Genomic DNA, 20964 nt, shown 5'->3' with positions numbered 1-20964 from the left:
GACTTTGCACTCGCTGGATGTAGCTAGAGCGCTGAAGTTCTACGTGGACCGCACGAAAGGTTTTCGGAAGACGTCACAACTCTTTGTGAACTTTGGACCTGTCAATCAGGGGAAGGCTCTCTCGAAGGCTTCCATCTCCAGATGGCTCTCCGGCTGTATCATGTACTGTCACCGGTTGGCAAACCGACCGCTGCCTGGCCGTCCGAGAGCCCATTCCACCAGAGCGATCGCAGCTACCACAGCGTTCCTATCTGGTGTGCCCCTGCTGGACATATGCAGGGCTGCTACGTGGAGGTCGACGCACACCTTCACGAAATTCTACTGCGTCGACCGGGATTCCAGGGAGGAGTCCAGGGTCGGCCAAGCAGTGCTGCGCAACCTGTTCGCCTGAGGTGAGCCTGGTGAGGAGGTAAGATGCTTAATGTTGAGTTGATGTGATGCTTAATGTTGAGCCTTTGCCACCTCCCGTGGTTGTGCATGTGTGTACTGCTATGTATTCTTTATTCATGAGCATGTGAATCCATGCCAGACCCCATGCTGGAGAAGGAACAAGTTACTTACCTGTAACTGTTGTTCTCCAGCATGGGTCTGGCATGGATTCACATGCGAACCCTCCCGCCTACCCCTCTGCGGCTCTTCATTTGGTCATACTGCCACTTCACGTGCTTCCAAATCTGAAGATGGCTGCCAGAGGCGGTGCTTAGGTAGAGGGCAGTCATTGGCTGTGGTCAGTATGACGCAGAGACCAGTGATTGGTTATTACTACGAAAGACAGATCAGAAACGAAACTGATACTGGTTTTTTCTTTACCGAGGATTCCCAGCCTGACGACGGGGAATACCGAGGATTCCCAGCCTGACGACGGGGAATATTCATGAGCATGTGAATCCATGCCAGACCCATGCTGGAGAACAACAGTTACAGGTAAGTAACTTGTTCCTTCATTAACTGTACCCTAGGAGGTGCCGTTAAACACCACAGCACACTTTAACCCATTTTAAACATAGCATTTCTCAGACTGCAGTGCCACTTTCCTAGTTTAATGAAAGTTTATGAAAATGTTCTTAAATTAGAAAAGTGGCAGTCATTTGCGAAATGCTCGCTATGCCACTGGAGCACATGCCCCCACACCCAAAGAGAGATTTTAGCAGCTTTTGCTGCTGCAAAGCACAACATTTCCCCTCCAATATTTCCACCCATCTCAGAATGGTGGTGCTGGAAACTGGATGGGAAAATGTTGACTTTCCACACACTTTTTATCACAAGCTCTGAATCAGGCCCTCGGTGGCTATAACTTTGTTTACCAACTATATTGGCCTTTCAGTATTCTCCCACAGGTCAGAATCTGAAAACCCCTTCTAACAGAGGAAAAGTAAAAACTGTTGGCTTTGCCAGTGTTTTCTTATGTATTTCGTGGTATTATATTTGTAGTTGATATTATGATACAATCAGCCAAACATTAATCTCTAATACCTGTGGATGTTTTTTTTTTTTTTAACAGGAACGAATGTCCCTGAAACACCAGAACAGTGGCAAATGGGCCAAATCCAAAGTCCTCATGGGAAAATATGATCTTGAGGTAAGCGGCTGCTCTTCTAGGCACAAATGACCAGCACACAAATGACTGTGCAGGAACACTTTATCCCAGAGGAAAATAGAAATAATTGTACAGCCACATGGATTTTTTAAGAAAAGTGTACTTTGCATAAGGTTAGCAACACAGCACATTTAAGTTTGCTACAAATGATGAGCTTAGACATGCATGTTTTGTTTAATTTAAAAATATTGAAGCTATTAATGTGGTTTTCTAAATTATTGACATCTTTATTGAGAATGACAATATACAATTAAAGGTATTAAAGAGGTACAGCTTCAACTGTCTACTCTTTTGTTGATTAATAACTGCAACATATAACAAAACAATATCTATACAGCCTTGTACCAGTTTACACATTGAGCAGAACTCCATATCTAACTGAAAAAATATTAATGGATATTTGTACCGCACACTATCCCCACCGGAGTGGTCCCCTGGCCCTCTGGCGGATCTGAAAAGGAAAGGGGTTAGGGGTAGGGGGAGTTAGTGGGAATGAGCCGGATAAGTGGAAGAGAGCAGTGATGTGCTGTTGGCAGCTTCAGTTCGGTTAACTCTGTTCACTGAGCTTGGGGTGCTTTCCGGTTGGTAGCCGTTGTGTGCTGTTGTGCAAAGCAGTGTAGTTTGTTTTGTTGTCGCGGTGTAGTGAAGTTTGTGTGGTTTGTTGTACATTAGGGTTGTGGTTGTGTTTGGTTAGAGTTTGAGAGGTGTATGCAGAGGGGTGAAATAGTTAGTGGGTTGGTTATTGGCCTCGCTATCTAGAAAGTGATGTGCTAAATTTCCACGTTCTTTCTAGATGTGGCGTGTGAATATCTCTGCATTTCTATCTTGATCCGGCACTGCCTAACATTCACAATCCTGTCTATAATATGACGCACGCCAATATTCACAATTATACCCAAATGTGGCATTGGCCCATCTTCAAAATCCTGTCTATATGCGAAGCAAGCTAGCATTCATAATTCTATCTAAATCTGGCATCGGTAATATTCCCAATGCAGTCTAGATGTGGCAATGGCTAAAATCGCTATTCTATCTAGATGTGGCACAGGCTGACATTCACAATCCTGTCTAGATGTGACGCAGGCTAATGTTCACAACAATTCTATCTGAGTGTGGGACTTGCTAACATTCACAATCCTAACTAGATGCAATGCAGGCTAATGGTCACAATTCTAGTTAAATGTGGCACTTACTAACATTCATGAGGGGTCGATCCAGTTATGACAACATAAGGACATTGGTAGACCTAATAAGTCTTTATAGTAATGAATGTGTCAATGCTGCCTTGGTCTTCATGGATGCTGCAAAGGCATTTGACAGAGTGAACTGGGACTTTCTAGAATTTACTATGGAGAAAATGGGATTTGGAACTAGATTCAGAGGGATGGTTTGTTGTCTGCAAAACTCCGCAACGGCGCGTGTTTGTGTCAATAGTCAAATATCTGAAGCTTTTAGTCTTAGCAGAGGTACGAGACAGGGATGGCCTTTATCACCTTTCTTATTTAATATCGCTCTGGAGCCCTTGGTTGCATTGATATGAAATGAACAGAGACTACGTGGACTGAACTTTGGGACAAAGGAAGTTAAAGTACTCTCTTATGGATGATATGGAGGTGGTGCTCTCAGACCCTCAGAGGGGTAGTGTGGTTCTTAAGGAGGTACTTGAAAAAGTGGGCAGGTTTTCAGGTTTTAAAATCAAATGGGATAAAACAGAAATGTTCCCGCTCTCGATGGCAGTTAGAAGAGGGGATTTTGCAGGATGGAATTGTAAGTGGTCTGAGAATAATGTGAAATATTTGGGGATTTTTTTGATCAAAGATGTATGGAAAATGGTTCAGTTTAATGTAACTAAGTAATTAGATACCCTTAGGAGAGATATTAGAAAATGGTCAAGGTTGGATTTAGGGATTTGGGCAAAGATTAATACGGTTAAAATGTTACCTTTACCTAAGATCTTATATGTTATGCAATCGATTCCCCTTAGTTTTCCTAAAAAATTGCTTAAAGAAATTGATCGGGTCTTCCAAGATTTTCTTTGGGGCGACAAGAAGGCTCCTAAGATTCCCGAATAAATTTTGCATCGGGACATTAAGGAAGGGGGGTTTGGATATCCACATTTGGAAAAGTATTATAGAGGTTTTATTTTGAAGAAAGCAGCCCGATATGTGAAGGTAGAGATAAAAGAACCAACCTGGTTGACTATAGAAAGGGATGCCTTGTTGCCATTCCGATTGGAAAATATTTTCTCAATGGGGAAATTGCCTAAAGGGGCTAATAAGTTACCAACCGTTAAGGTGGCTCAAGACTCAATGTCATGGTGGATACTTAATTTTAATAGCAATGTGTTCTTGAACCATAATTTGTCAATTTGGTATAACCCTGCGTTACAAATAGGAAATAGGGTTCTGTACTGGCGAAGCTGGATTTCGAAGGGGGTATTGTCATTGGGAGATTTACTGCGGGATGGACACTTATTGTCCTTTGAGGAACTTCAAAGTGTTTCATTTAAGTGGGAGAGAAAGCAATAGGTATAGGGAATTAGAAAGTCTGTTGACCTATGTTTTCAATATGTTGTCTATACCACTGGAGAAGGAACCAGTGGGTTGGACCATGTTTTGTTTATTGCCACGTAATGTATCTACATATCTGAAACTTATGTGAGAGAGTGATTCGATGTTGCAGTCTTGGAATAACTTGAAACAGAAATGGGAGATAGATTTAGGTTGTGCAGTCAGGGATGATGCCTGGAAACACGTGTGGCGGGTTGTGTACAATAGTAAAATGGATCTTAAGTTACGGCTTGTTCATCAGAAGATTCTGGGGCGATTGTACTAGACACCAGTACGAATGTGTAATTTGGGATTAATAACTGAAGACTTTTGTTGGGGATGTGGGAGAGAGAAAGGGACATTGATCCATATGTGGTGGCATTGTCCAAGAGTGCTGAAGTTTTGGCGTGAGGTGCTAGATAGGTTGGATATCACTTTGTCAATTTCATTTCCAAGAGAACTGTTTCAGGTTTTGTTACTAGCGAAAAGTGGACGCTGTTTGAGGGCTCGTTTCTATAGAGCTTGGATAGATAACATTTTAGTGATGGCAGTAAAACAGATCTTGAAGGTGTGGAAGTCCAGGAAAAAAAACAGTGGAAGATTGGATTAATGATGTGATTGTATTGTCTGATTTTGAATTTATGTTTAGGAAGCAGGGTAAGGAGGAAACCTATTGATCCTTATGGAAGTCTTTCATTGATTTGTATGGTAGTGGGGCGCCGACTGAAGGACATGACGAATAAGGGGCAATAGTGCTATTCGTAGTATTTAATTAATGTTTTTGGGTGTGTTGTGTTTTTTTTTGGCGTCTTGTCTATATGTTAAGGAAAGTACACATTTTGATGAGAATATGCTGTTTTTGCAATGAGATTTATTTACCCAATGTATACATTTTTATTTTGTTATATATTTTTTTTTTAATTGTTGGGGGATATGATTGATGCATAATATTTACATGGTAAGGTTTAAAGGTTTTCGTTGTATTCATTTTCTTGTATTATTACCTTACATGTATCTGTTTGAAACCAATAAATAGAGGTTAAAAAAGAAAATTAAAAAAAAGAAGGGATTACAAGTACAAACGTCCAAAAGGTCATAAAAAAGAAATGAAGAACAAAAGCGGCCAGGCTAATGGTCACTATTCTATCTAACTATGAGTGATGTAAGTGATGTTCGCCTGGCAGTCTATTCTTTGGTAAGGTAATGTGGAGTGGCAGGGCTTTCTGGAGTAGAGTGATTCCTTTACTCCCACCCATGCCACACTTAATTTTTTAGTTGCTGCTGGTTGAAGACTGGCCACTGGCTTCACCTGCAGACACTGTTTGGAGCTGCCATTGTTGGAGCAGCCCTTTGCGTTGGGGCCCTTAGCCACAGGGGCTGCCGGGCATGGGGCTGCCCTGGGAGGGTTCATGATATGGAGAGGAGGGGCCAATCAGGGCCTAGGGGAGGGCTGGGGAGGCGGGTCTGGGCAGGGGAACCGGGAGAGGGAGTCTGGAGCGTTGTGCTTGGTAATCCGGTGCAACAAGGGGCTATGGGGCCCAAAATATTAAATTTGCAAAGTTGTGGCCCACCACGAGGGAAGGGATCGCTTACCTGCAGCCTTTGATGTTCAGAGGACTGTTGGGTTCAGGGTAGTATAGAAGAGTTCACAGATGTGTATATTAAGCATCAGAGCACAGCTGATTGCATTCGGATTTGTAACCCGACTTGTTGACAACAGTGCCTATTGACAGGCAAAGGATCTGACAGAACTAGTTCCAACACATTGACTTTGAGGCTGTTTCATAATAAAATAATGATAGAGGGTCCATTTATCCCTTGGATTGGCAGTTGAGGGGATTGATTCATAATAGGTTTCCCCTGTGGAATTACAGTGTCCCCTTTATTCTCCAGCATGGGGTCTGGCATGGATTCACATGCTCATTAATATTCCCTGTCGTCAGGCTGGGAATCTTCGGTAAAAGAAAAAACAGTTTGACTTTCACTTAAAAACTGTATTTCTCGTCTATACCAATCACTGTCCTCTGGGTCATACTGTCCCGATCCAATGACAGTCCTCTACCTAAGCCCCTCCTCTGGTAGCCATCTTCAGATTTTTACTGCATGCTTCAGTTTTAGAAGGGACGACGAAGATCAAGACTCCTTACATAGGGTCCACGAGGATGTTGAAGAGGAGGATGACAGCGCAGGGTTTAGTTTTCCTGTTCTGCCTTCTCAGCCGAGGGACATTTCCTTAGATATTCTGTCGACTCTACACACTTTGGTGTCAGAGATCCAGAAGAGGATGCCTCTCGCACCAGTACTGGTGGTACCCCAGGTCCCCGATCAGCCTATCGCAAAGAAGAGGAAGCATCATCTGATGCCCCCATAATCAACTGCCTCCACCACGTCGGGCCCCTTCTCCCCATCAGACCCAGACACTGGTACGGATATGGCCACAGCGACTGATGATGACGAAGACATCCTCACAGTGTACAGTCAATCACCACATTTGGATGCTCCACATAGGGTGTCCCCACCGGATGAGGTGGGGTCGTTCCACTCCATGATTGCCAGGTCCTACAAGCTATTCCAGCTGGTGCTTGAGGAAACCAAGAAGGAGGGCTTCTTGTATCAAAGGCACGAGGCCAAGAGGAAGACTATCATGGTGCTACCTTTTCTAGATGTTGTTTGGGGGAGGGCCTGGCACTCATGAGGGAACCCTTGCACAGCTCCAACCAAGCGGGATAGGCTGGAGAAGAAATATAGGGTGCAACCCTCGCCGGACTCGGTGGTGTAGGCGGATGCGAGGAAACGGTCGGCTAACCCATCCTCGTCATCTTCGGTCCCTCCGGACAGCAAGGGGAAAAGGATGGACGCCATGGGAAAGAAGGTGATTTACACCGCGGCATTCACTATCAAGATGGCCAACACACTGGCAATCCTGGCCAGGTTCGACAGTGAATTGTGGCACAAATTAGGACCGATCCTGGAGTTCCTCCCTGACAACAAGAAGATGGAAGCTCTCTCTCTTCCAGGAAGGGTAAGTGGTGCCAGACCACACCATAACAGTGGCATTGGACGATGCTAACACAGGATTCCGGGGAATGGGGAACTGTGTCTGCCTTCGGCGACAGGGTTGGATGAAAGCCACTCATTTCTATCAGGAGTCCCAAGCAAAGGTGCTGAACATGCCGTTAGACAGGGAAAATCTGTCTGGGAAGGCAGTCAACAAGTCCCTCCAGGCCATCAAGACAGAGACGGTCTGTTCCCTGGGCACTCTCCAGCAGCACCGCTCGTCGTCTTTTCGCTCCTCCAGGGGAAAGTCAAGCAGGTCTTCAAAAGGATTTTCCACTTCGTATAGACAGCTTTCCAGATCCTCAACGCAAGAAGCCTACAGAGGCCGTTCCCAGGCCTACAGTAGCGGTGTACAGCTTTGCCGCAGGACAGGACACCGGCACCGAAGCAAGCCTGAACCGACAGGGACGTCAGGCCCCCACTCGTGCACCTCGGGGGGGAGACCATCTGCCAAGGTTCCTCAGCGAATGGAGAAAGATCACTGACAGATGGGTGCTGGACGCTCTCACCCAAGCACACACCCTGGAGTTCCAACGCAGGTGTCCGCTGATCCCTCCGGTTGCCAGTCAGGAGCAGCACATCCCTCAGCTTCTGGAAGAGGCACGAGCCATGCTGTGAAAAGGGGCGATAGAGTTGGTTCCCCAATGGCTCTAGGGCTCTGGAGTCTATTCTAGATACATTCTTGTCAGAAAAAAGACAGGGGGCTGGAGGCCCATCCTGGGCCTAGGATATCTGAACAAATACCTAAAGTCCCAAAAGTTCAGGATGGTCCCGTTGCAACACATGATCACCCAACTGGAAACATTAGACTTCTTCACATTGTTGGACCTGGAGGATGCCTATTTCCATGTCCCCATTCACAAGAAACATCAGAGGTTTCTTTGTTTCGTGATGCAGGGCCAGCACTACCAGTGCAAGGCCCTACCTTTCGGCTTGAAGTCGGCCCCCACGGTGTTCACGAAATGGCTGGCACCAGTGGCACCCATCTGCGTCTACAGGGCATACACGTATACCTGGACGACTGGCTGATAGATGCTCACTTGCGGGAGCTGGCCGGACACACACAGACGACCGTCCGGCTATTCAACTATCCAAATTCCTGCTTAAAGCCATCGCATATCACGCTGTTCCTAGGCGCCAGACTCAATACGGTGTCTTGCCTGGCGTCGCCCTCGGAGGAGAGGCTGGCAGCCATTAAAGGAAAGGTGCAACGGCAGTCGTCGATGAAGACGGCCACAGTGCGTACCATCAAGTTGTTACTGGGCATGTTGTCATCCTGCATTCATCTCTGCCGGTTGCAGATGCGACCCCTACAGGAATTCCTGGATGCCCGCTGGATACAGGTGTCTGGAAGCTTCACAAAGGGTTCCGACGGGCAATAGAGTGGTGGAGTGTCCGCTCCAACATCGCCCAAGGCACGGGATTTCAAAACCCCCATACCAGGAGACGGTCACCACGGACGCCTCCCTAGACTGTTGTGGAGCCCACACCGGACGTCTACATGCCAGAGGCCCGTGGCTGCCGGAAGAGAAGGATCTGCATATCAACATCCTGGAGCTACGGGCAGTGTTCTCGGCCCTCAAGTCATTCCTGCCGTCTCTGAAAGGCAAGGTGGTGAGGATCTTCACGGACAACACCACCACCATGTTCTACATCAGGAAACAGGGGGGCACTCGATCCCCGGTGCTCTCCAAGGAAGCAAAGGACTTGTGGCACTGGGCCGTCGGACAGAGATGTTCTTCGTCCCTCTCCACCTGGCGGGAGTCAAGAACACCATTGCAGACTCCCTCAGCAGGGAACTGAGCTCCTGCCCACCAGTGGGAGCTTCGTCAGGATCAGGTGGGACTGCCTGTTCGTCAAATGGGGTGATCCCTTGCTAATTTGGTGTTGGAGGATCACTTAGGGAGCCGGGGGTCCTGTTATATCGGTGGCGGGGTGGTCAGCCGCTCTCCCCCTTGTCCTCAAGGCTCTCGCCTGGGTGTAGCTGCGTGGTGGGGGCACAGCTGGGCTGCGGGTTGTTCCCCTTACCTTCTAGGTTTCAATGGTGGCCTGGATGGGTGGAGGGGGCCTCTCACCTGCTATAGTCAGTCCTACAGAGTTCTCTGCAAGGTTCTTCTGGGTTGTTTTTCTTTTTTCGTGGTCCTGCACAGGTTGACTTGTTGCTTTGCGCTGGGGGATTACGTGTCCCTGGGGAGCTGCTTCTCTCCTGTTGGGCCCAAGTTGGGCACTGGGTAGGGTGGCTGCTCTAGCAGTGATCCGGGGGACGGCTGTTTGCATACCTTTCTCCCGGCACGGGATGTGAAAAGTTCAGGATAGGTGCGTGAGGTGCCTTCTTTCAGTCCGTTTCTCAATGGGGTCTTGTGGAGGGCTATGGATCTCAGGGTTCTTCAGTGTCTTTTTGTCGGGAGAGCGCTCCTGTGATGTGCATCCCGGCCTTCACTTGCCCGGGGTGTTTCGCTACTTCAGGGTCTGTGTGGGGTGGTTCATGTATCTGCGCTGAGAAGGTCGGTCCTCTCGGGTGGTGATTTTCTCCTATTTAGTGTTGTTCGGGAGTTAGAGGAAGGTCCCGTTGTGGCGGCGCCTCGGGGGATGGCCGCAACAGCCTCTGTTTTCCCGCCGTGAGCTCCGTAACGGTCGGGCTGCGTGCTTGGGATCCCCTCCTCCGCTCTGTAGTGGGCTGCGGTCACCCGGGTCTCCGCTTTCTCTTGAGCACCTCAACGGACCCCACAGGACTTTCGGTTCTATCTTCCCACGTTGGTGCTCACAATGTCTCTGGGGCTTGCGTTCTGCTCCTTGATCGCTTCTCCGTTCGCCGCCTTCGGTGGGGTGCTGCTCATATGAAAGCCTCGGTGGGGTATGGGCAGTTCGCTCGTTTGTCGACTGTTCCTCTGTTGGTGGGTCTGCCATCTGCACCCCTGCCTTCACCGATGTTTCACAATTCTAGATTGGAGTTTTGCCTTTTAATTTCAGGGTCAGGATCTGCTCTTTATCATCTCTTTATTTCCTCAGTGAGAGGAGCTGGACTTCAGGCAGCCATTGCCTTCTGCGCTCCCTAGTGGTTTCCTGAAACACTTAAGTATTCTTTTAGTGAGCTTATTGGGCCTTTCGCTCTGCAACCACTGCACCTTTTTATAAGTTGCAGTATTGTTTCCGGATCCACCGTGGGAATACTTGTTTGCTCTTTCCCCTGTTTACATCCTTTTTCTATATACAGGAGCTCCCTTCAATTTGCAAAAACCCTAGAGTAAGGAGAGACCCAGTCTCTCTGAGACTGCATTTGTTTGTTTTGTACACTGTTCCGTTTCCAGAGCATTTATTACCTCCCAGAATGTGCTGATGTTCTTTTCCCTAAAATTAGTTCAGCATCATTCTGTAGTAATATAGCTCTGTGTTGCGTCATGAAGTTTAATGTATACTTTCATTTTCTTATTTCTTCCAGTTTGTCTTTCATTAAGTGGTGGCTGTATATATGTTTATAATTGAGTGTTATGTAATATCAGTTTCACCCAAATTGTTGGTAAAAATGTGGTCGAAGGGTAGATTTGACCGAATTCAGTCACCACCATTAGTTCGAAGCCTAAGATGCTGAACATGAAGAGCGCGGGTGTCCCCTGATCCCCATGTTCAGTATTTTTGGGGGTTGTCCCCCGCTTCCTCAACATTGGAGGCGTAGAGAGGTGTTTGAGGTGCTTTTCTCTAAACGACGGCAGGGGCTCGCTGGCACCGGCGACGAGCTGTGGCCCAAGTCCCGAGTGCCGGGTGCCCCCCCCACACCCACGCACACCCCGCGTCCCGTGTCCTGCGTGAGCCTCGTGAGCTCTGTGAGCCGCCCTTCCCGTGCCCCCGTGCTCCCAGGCCCTGAGCATACGATCCATGGTTTCAGCTGCGGGGGGTGAGCTGAGCTGAACTACAGACCACGAGGTGGGTAGGAGGACAAGAGGACAGGTAATTATAAATTGCAAATCTCTCCCTCTCTCTAACGGATAGGTGAGCGAGCAAGGCGCAATTTATTTAAAGGCTGGGAGGTTGCAAAAGAGGAATTTCTGTAAACCCACTTTAAGCCCGCAGCTTTAAAACCATAGCTAGCCATAGACCCTGTCTCCCCTCGGGTCGATGACTGGCAGGGGGGTGTGAGAAGGCATTTCCTAAGCTGAGGGAAGTGCACAGTGGGGGCTGGTAGGAAATACTCTTGCAGCAACAGACTGATTTTAAGCCTACAGCTCAAACATAATAGGGGCTTTCTTCTGGGCCAGGGAGATTGTTGGGAGACTGTTGGGGCCTGACCCTTTTGATCCCTCCGATTCCCACCCAGTGCAATTCTGCCAACTTTGGCCTCTTTATCTAGGGAAAGGGAGACTGTTGGGGCTTGACCCCTTTGATCCCGTTGATCCCGCCTATTGCTACTATCTATATAAATTGTCAAAGGCTGCTAAAATCACATAAGAGGCTAACCAAACCGGACATAAGTGCCTAGTCAACGGGAGCGTGTCCTGCGCAAACTATTTAGAAAAACATCAATAAGAAACGCCTTGAAAATGACAAGCACACTTGAAGGTCTTATACCCACGCACAACGATAACGAACAGACAACCCCGCAACAACCAATGGCAGACCCAGTACCGGCGGACAGACAAGGGGCTCAGCTACGACCAAAAGAGCACATTGAAGACACCATACGACCCCATTACAACAAAGCGGACCGAGTTGTGCAAATCACGAACCTGAGTCCCGGATTTAAAGACTTTAAACAGGGGGGAGTACCCTTGCCTTTCACGATTGAGGTAAAGATTGGTAATCAAACGGGGTGGAGCCTGCCACAGGAAGACACACTCCCAAACCTAGTGAACGAAGGGGGTAAGCTTGGCATGGTCAACCACACAATCCACCCTATAGATAACATGAAAGAGACTGAGCAACTACCTCACTGCCAGGAAAGCATCCTTGATGCAAAGGGAAGGATGGGAGCGGCCTCTCCTAAGTCAAACGAAATACCTGACAAAAACAAACGAGAGCTAGAACCAATAAGGAAGGATGACTATCCAAAGGAAGGTGCGCTAGATAACACAGCAGTCGCATCAGAAACAAGATCACCTAAACTAGCAGAAAAGATATTTAAGGAAAACGATCTAATCCAACCACCTGAGGAAAATCCAAGAATAGAACCCAACACCTTGGGCAAAGAGTCAGACAAATTAGCGAAAGGGACCTCTAGTGCAACACACGCCAAAACAACTCCTAAATCAATCAGAATGGACTTTATAAGATACACAGATTTAGAAAAGAAATATGGAAACCTCCTGACTTTATCGTCAGGTGATGCCCAAGATAGAAATAACCACTTCTTTGGCAAACAATCTCTACTAAATTGGGGGACGGGCATTACCAGCCATACACCCAAAAAACAAACAACCCAGAAAAACATCACACTAAATGAAAACTCTGACACATTAATGTTGGAAAATTCAGCTATAATGGACAAAGACCCCCAGTCCTTAGAGATGGCAGTTCAAACCACCAAAGGAGAAACGAAAAATCAGTCTAATCAAACGGACAAGGTCCAGGAGCTAGAATAGATAATGCTACTACCAACAATAGACCCCCCTCCAATACAGGGGGAGATGAATCTTAAGTCTGGGATAATGAGAGAAAAACGAGACAAGGATGATTTCCTAATGATTACAACAATGGCAGCTATATTGGCCCCTATATGAAATTACATGAGGATGCCACGGATACTCTAAAAGATCATACTACCTTGCTAGCAATTGTACACTCAAAGACAATCTTTATTGAAGGATTTATAACGGCCATACAAAAGAACATGCAAAACGTCGAGCAAAGAATCTGGGATATGTTGCACACTATATTGGAACCTATTATAAAAGAGAAGGAAAATCGGTGGAAAAACCCAAGAAGAGACTCAATAGGAGGTCCCGAATAATTTTCTGCATTACAATTGAAAAAACTAGCGAAAGTACACCTGCAAACAGAGAAAAATTCCAACGAAGAGCGGTTTGAGGAGTGTACCCAAATTGCCATCGAAGAGGGGACCCCAGAAGAACTAAAAAATCCGGTCGAACCCCCAATTACATCCTTGGTGGAAGGACGGTTAAAAGAAGCCTTGATGCAGACGGGGGAACGACGGCGAACAAAAATAAAATGACGAAAATAATGACTCAATGCTAAATACCTCTAAAGCCTTAGCAGCTACACACCGAACAACGACCCAAAAGAAAAAGTAAAACAATACATAATGACTGGACAACAAATACAACAAATAGCTTTGGATATCTCGCAACCTGAAAGGGACACTGAAGGAATTAAAATTGTCAATCGAAATCCAAAACTGTGTGAAATCTTTTTTAAAAAGACTGTGAAACAGAGGGCGGGGAACGCCTTGATTGGATCAGAGGTGCAACCTGCCATGAGCGAACAGAAAGGTAGATGTACACAAACACTACAGATAGCCAACAAAACAAAAAATCAACCCCTTCAGAGGTCACGTAAATCAAATAAAAGTAAAACTTTTTTTAAATGTTTGACTGTGCCAAAGGAAAATGTGACAACTGTAGCCAAACAAAATACTGGTAGCCGGCAAAAGGCTAATATGCAGGTAAACACAAATCAAGCTGACAAAGAGGCCGTAAATACTGACGACTCGTAGCTGGAGCTAATGGACTTGTCCACATATTCCTCTCGCACGAAAATGAGTCAACCTCTAGCGATTCAGAAAAAGAGGACCCCGAACAAGCAAACGAGGAACAAGTAGAGACAGAACGACCAGTACAACTTAAACCAAAAATATTGCAGGAAGGAAATGGTAAAAGCGACCAAAACTTTAAAAAATCCGAAGTAACAAAAAAGGATAGCAATATAATTGATCCCGAAATCGGAAAAAAGCTTGTACATAACACAGAAGATGGTCACAAGAAAAAAACAAAAACAACAGACCGAAGGTTCAAATACTCCAGCTAAACTCCAACAATAAACCCGGAAAGTCAAAATAAAAATATCACCTTGCCTATATTGGAGATTAAGGAATACACCACAGAAGAAAATGATTACAGGATGGGAAACTAAAAATTCTTGATCAGCCCTCTGAGATTACCAAAATGTAGGCTAAACCGTGAAAAAAAGGGTAGCGGTCTCCTCCTGGAAAGACTAGTACATACAAATGATGGTCTCATTCTAAATCGGGCTAATGTATTAAGATTGTTCCACCATATACCAACACTGAGATTAATTGGCTCCAGCGACATATCCCTGATCGAATTTCCGGACAAAACTTATATGGACAGAATACGGGTCTCAACTTACTCGCAGGTCATTCACCAGTTATTACTGTCTGAAGAGAGGACCATATGGAACATGGGATTTAAGAAAACTGAAAAAAGTAATAAAGAAGTGGAACCGGACGTACTTGATCAGGAAGTCATCTCAAAGAAAGCCCGATTTCAAGAAGCGAATCTCACGCATAAAAAAGCCATGGAACAATCCCAAGCAACTCAACATCAGGATGGAGAACAGGAGAGATGGGCATGGTTGGCTAATCTGGCGGCTGGAAAAATGAAGACCCTATAGTGCCGGAAAGAAACGCAAAAGGAAACGTGGACCCTTATTACATGGAATACAAGGGGATTCAACCATCTTTCAACAAAAAATGAATTTGAAAAAAACATGGCTGACATATTATGCCTGCAAGAAACGTGGTTGAGAGAAATCCCCCTGATCGAAGGCTATTCAGTAAACATAAACCCAGCAAGGAAAGGGGAAAAAGGAAGACCAATGGCGGGTTTGCTGATAGCAATAACAAAGGATCTAAACTGGAATGTGATCCACTCTCCGAACTTGTCACCTTATATTCAAGTGCTAGTAGTAGAAATACCGGGGAGCCTAGATGATTACCACTTCCAATATGCACTGTTGATGAATATATACTGGGTGCCAGGCGCTAAAACGAATAAAACAATTCAGAGAGATGATGCAACTGCCATTGATGACCTGAAAGCCAAATGGAACGACCCTGGGATAATACTGGTGGGTGACCTCAACTGTACTTGTCTTGATGAAAATAACAACGCACTTGAAGACGTACCCAAAATGGCTACAAAGAAACAAAAAAGAGGAGTCAACTGGAGGTCTACGCTTCAATCTAGAGACTGTATAATTTTAAATGGAATCACGCCAGGTGATATCCCGGGAAAACCAACATGGCGAGGCCAGAAATCGAAAGCCATCCTAGATTGTGTGACAGTTTCATCAAACTTGTCAGCATTTATTCAAAAACCTGAGGTTAAAACCACCTAAGCGAGTGATCACAACCCAATTAAATTGACATGCTCAAGCTTCTGTCCAAAAAAGGAAACGGAAATTTATCCATTTAAACTGGAAATCAATTCAGGGAGAACCAGATTGAAAATGAATCCAGCAAAACTGCCAACGCTGAACGGAAATCTGACAATATTGATAAACTAATTAGTCGCACGCAGCCCTGCAAGTCATTGATTACGTTCCATTGCTAAAAGAATTTCATATCACAACCAACACTGGAATTACAAAACCAATAATGTCACACCGGCACATATACGATCGAGCCGTGGTAGTGAAAAAAAGAATTCTGAGTAAACACCTAAAACAGTTAAAACATTCAATTGAGGTGAATAAAATTGAGAAATTACGAAAAATAAAACAAACGTTCCGTAACTGGATAAAGATGCATAAGAAATCAATGCTAAACCACGACTCGCAGGCTATGATAAATACGATATGTAAGAGAAACACAGCAGAGACGTGGGCTTTGATAAACAGCAAGGAGACGCTTCAAGACGCCCTAAAATCTAATCCAGTTACAGGAAAACAATGACGAGCACACTATAAACAAAGACAACCAACATTAGGACCTATAAAAAACAAATGGACTCCAGCGAAAATGGATGAAGGCTTGCTGAATATATACAGTGTGGCCCCAGAAGAGCTAATTAAAAAACTAAAGAGTTCAAGAGCACCAGGACCGGACGGTCTGACGAACGAAGGATTGAAAAAGGATCCAGTTGAATGGGCTAAAATCTTACATCAACTGTTCAAATACATCTTGTCATCAGGGAAAATACTGAACTCATGGAAAACGAGTATCGTGGTGCCTATTTGCAAAAAGGGCCAGATCCAGAAAATGATAGGCCCATTGCCCTATTAGAAGTGGCAGGGAAAATCTTTGCCACCATATTACTAAAATCCTTGACGAAATGGGCAACGCAAATAGGCCATAAAGATGAATGACAATCAGGGTTCGTAAAGGGACAAGGTACCCCGTTAAACATCTTCATTTTAAATCTATTAAAAGCGCGAACCCTGATAAACAAAGAGGCGAAATTCTACATGGCCTTTATAGATCTATCAAAGGCTTTCGATGCAGTAGATAGGTAGAGGATGTGGAGAAAATTAAACAAATGGAATTGCCTGGAAATTCTCCTTTACAACATAAAGGAGCTGCTACAAATACTTCGATTAAAGTGAGGCTAAATAAAGCTGGCCTCCTATCTGATACAATTCCTACGACAATTGGGCTTAAGCAAGGCTGCCCTTTGGCTCCAGAACTATACAACCTGTATTCCTCAGATATGGAAGATGCCTTTACGGATTCAAGAATCTTTCCGGCAAAGCTTGCTAATACATCAATTGGAAGACTAATTTACGCGGACGATATAGTTTTAATCGATCAGACCCCAATAGGTCTCCAACATCAACTAAGAGCCATAGAGGCATATGTAGTTAAAAACAAAATGACCATCAACCCAGATAAATCCAGGATTATGACATTTGCCAACTCTAAAAAGGGGAAAAATATAAAACCCCCTCAATGGTATTTAAACAACAAAAAGATAACGGAAGTGACCGCCATGATGTATCTGGGGGTCTGCGTCAACACCGACAGAAACAAAGCACCAAGATGTCAAGATTTAAGAAACAAACTTGGAAATCTAACAGGAACAGCAAAGATCCTATTGGTGCGTTTCTGCCAATTTTCCATGAAACCCCTGATAGACTTCTATCGTGCAAAAGTAGTGGCAATCCTCACCTATGGATCACAAACCTCGCTTCTTCTGGACGTCAATATATGGTCCAGTCTTGAAGGCAAATTTTGGAGAACAACTTTGGGATTGCCAAAATCCTGCCCAATCCAAATAATTCGAAGAGAACTGGCACTATCCTCTCAGTTATCGTAGAGTGGAAGCTAATGTCTTATTATAGAAAATGCCTGGAACCAGCAACAAAGGGGGTTTTTGCAGCCATAAAAAAAAGCAATTGCTGAGAGTTCGGAACCAATATTGGCTGAATGGTCCAAAACATGCCAGATAATTCTCGTAAATTTGAACAAAACGGAAGAGTCCCTAATAAGCAACCCGGACCAAGTGAAAAAAAAAATGTACATCAGAGACTGGATTGATACACTGGAAGAGCTTTATAAATATCAAGGCTACGAAGAATTCTGGGCACCCCCGAGAAAATTGAATAGGCCACCGAAATACCTAACACTTTTTCCTAACTGGTTCTTGAGAAAGGGATTTTTAAAACTACGCCTCAATCTGTGGCCAAGCAGAGCAAATCACTATAGAAAAAGAGGGAGAGAAGAATCAAAGGAATGTAGATTGTGCAAAAATGCAATGATGGTGGAATCACTGAAACGTTTGCTGTTGGAATGCCCAACAGTGAGAGGGGAACGACAGATCTACTTGGGCCATATTTGGCAGCACTATAGATTTTGTTGGAAGGAGATAAGATTTCAAATAACCTTGCGGTAATACAATTTTTCCTGGTCATTTTTGAGAAAATTGCGGGAGATGATTTAAACCTCAGGACAACGACAAGGATTTGAAAGATAGATGACTCTGTCCCAAGTACTAAGCACTGTAAGAACAGAAAGAGAAAAGAAATAAGGCTGGCTCCTGTGTACATTTTCTTAAAATATGTTTAGTATACTTCTAGAATTGTAGTTTCTAAACTGAATTTTTTTTTGTTGGTTTTAGACGCAAGTGTTTGTTGTTTATTTATTTTTTTGCTTCTTTTTTTTTTTACCTTATTAATAACCTTTGTTGTTTGATCTGATTGAGTTGGCAAATTATATCCTTTTGTTTGTTTTTGTTTTTTTTCTTTTCTCTTTGTAAGAATAGCCAAAGGTTTTACTTTTGTGTAAACCAAAGAGCTAATAAATAAAAAAATTAAAAAAATGTAAAAAATTGGAGGCGCAGGGGACCCAAAAGAAAAAGCGACCCTGCAGCATCAAATCTGACCCGTGTTAGAGAGACAGAACTGAGGCCGCAGGGTCCAGAGGAGGCAGCCGACGATGAAAAGGTAAGTGGGGGGTGTGGGTGTACTGGCCGTTTGGAGGTAAAAACGTGTTTGCGCAAAAATGATTATGGTCAATTCCGCTGAAAATCTTTTTACCTTGGTCAAAAAACTCAAATCCATATTATCATATACTTGTTTCATTTCCCAGTGTGTGTTTTGAGCCTAAAATAAATGTAGTATTTATGTACTTGGCTGTCTAAAAAATTATTGTGTGCTACACTGTGTGGACTCATTGTGGACCACAGGCCCCACTCGCACCCTCCTGAGAATACCCTTGACTGCTCTCCTCTGCTACCTTCATTGGGTTTTGGCTAACCTCGTAGAGATCTCCTGTTCACTATAACTAGGGTGGTCTGCTGCAATTTCTTCATTAGGCCAGATTGTAGAAATCGATCTTAACAATTATGAATTCAGTGACTAGACAGTGCAGGGCTTTGCAAATAATGCAGGCACTTTCAATTGGGATCTTTTAGCAGAAGGCAACCAGTTAAAGGGGCCTGTGTTAGCAAAACTTGTTTCTTGAGGTTGAGGAGCAGTATAGGTCTTGCTCCACCATTCTGGGCATGTTGTAGTCTATTTAAACATGTACGTTCTTGGAAACGTACAAGTCCCATCCTTGCCTTGTTGCTGATAATTTGTTTTCTTTGTTCTCCTTTTTCAGGCTCGTAAAGCAATGCAGGAACAGTTGGAGAAGAACAAGGAACTGACCAAAAAACTTGAGATACTATCCGATAGTGAGGAGGAGGTCGTAGCTGATGAAGATACTATTCCAGACTTTGTCAATGAAGTGGAAATGACAAAAGAGGGCCCAAACCCCTGGATGTTGGGAAGGCTTAGTAGAGATGCAAATGATAATGCGAGCCAAGAGGAAGCCAAACAACTGACCACTACAATGGATACTGAAAGAAACAGTCTGGATGAAAAGGAAGAGGATAAAGAGCTGTCGGAGGACGAGGCATTACTACAAGAATTTGAAGACAAAAGATGTCTGAGGAAAAAACAGGAGAGTGAACATGGGGCACCTAAGGAGGCAGAGACTGGTAAGGCAAGGGGCAAAAGTTCAAGTTGAAAGCTACTAGCCAGGCATGAAATCAAAAATCACTTGATTCCTCAATTTGCTGTACAGTAACCCAAGCAGACAGTCCAGTGATGTGTTCTGCCAAACATCTGAAACATGCAGACGTTTTCCTAATTTAAAGCATTATGGGGTTGTAGTCAGTAGATGAAGCATCAGTGAGCTAGAGTCTCAACCCACATTGCATTTTGGAAATGGGTCCCCATGGAAACTGGCACTACTATAGTAGAGCGACTCAAAAGACCTATTAGTTGACACAGGTGTACTATCAACTCTACTTTAATTCTCTTTATTTCTCGTTACTTTTGCATAGCTTTAATTATCTTTTTACTTTCAGTCCGTTATAAGCACCAAAAGAAGAATTGTTATTCGAAACGCGCATAGTACATAAAGTAATAATTTTCAGAATGAAATAAATATTTTGGCTCTATATGAATATTCACAAAACTGACTATCAATTCACACTTATTTGGATAGAAATCCAAAAAACATCACAAATACATTATATATCACATGCAGAAATATCCGATAATATATAAAAAAAAATACAAGATCTTACAAATACAATTTAGAAATGAGCACCAGTACATGGGTTTCCAAATACCACTCGATATGTAACCATCAGCATACAGCGTTCTTTTTTTCCTAATCTCACTCAACATCACTTGCTAATTGATCACAACACTTTTTATAATGTGCCATGCAAAAATATCTACAAAACAAATGAAAATCAAATTGAATTAAATAAAAAAGTTAAAAACCATTGCCTATATATATATTTCTGAGGCTTGTGGAATCTGCTTAGATCACATGCTGTGCATAGGCCGACATCTAGTGGAAGCTGCGGAGTATTACAGTTTGTTTTTCGAAACTCGAAGTCGACACAGGCGTGCCAGTAATACTATCCCTAGTGTGACGTCCACTGTACCCAAGATCCCTCACGCGTCTAGGATCCTCAGATTGTTTTTTTCCGCCATACTGGTCGGAAGCATCTTGCGGAGTTTCCTGGCCTTAGCCATACTTTTGCTAATTATTGAAGTAAAATTATTTATTGACATCCTTCCGCACCCCAACGTCGACCCTCGACACTCGACAACGGCTGGAGAAGACATCGACCGTCGGCTGCTGCACGACGGATCTGGGCCTCGGAAGGCCGCTGGCCTCGGCCCGGGCCTAGTAGGCCGCTGGCCTCGGCCCTGCAAGTAGGGAGAGTGGGGGGGGTGGTACATACTCTTCACTCTTAGTATATAGGTACACCTTATATATTTCCTACACTTACCAGCCCGCTGCCTCAAGGTGCGTATGGAGGGTACCCCTTTCCAATTCTGCCCCAAGTGCAA

General features: G+C 44.5%; 1 protein-coding gene across 1 annotated transcript in view; it reads left to right on the top strand.

Moving 5' to 3' along the window:
- UTP14A (UTP14A small subunit processome component) overlaps positions 1-20964 on the top strand; it is a 684761-nt gene that overhangs the window by 334978 nt on the left and 328819 nt on the right. The window contains exons 10-11 of the mRNA XM_069612971.1: positions 1502-1579; positions 19211-19589. Coding sequence (XP_069469072.1) covers positions 1502-1579; positions 19211-19589 — 457 coding nt within the window. The remainder of the gene's footprint in view (positions 1-1501; positions 1580-19210; positions 19590-20964) is intronic.

Source organism: Ambystoma mexicanum, chromosome 5p, assembly GCF_040938575.1.
Source record: "Ambystoma mexicanum isolate Mex_15411 chromosome 5p, UKY_AmexF1_1, whole genome shotgun sequence".
Taxonomy (NCBI): Eukaryota; Metazoa; Chordata; class Amphibia; order Caudata; family Ambystomatidae; genus Ambystoma; species Ambystoma mexicanum.
Note: the sequence above shows the minus strand (reverse complement) of the source record. Positions and strands in the feature narration are given on the sequence as shown.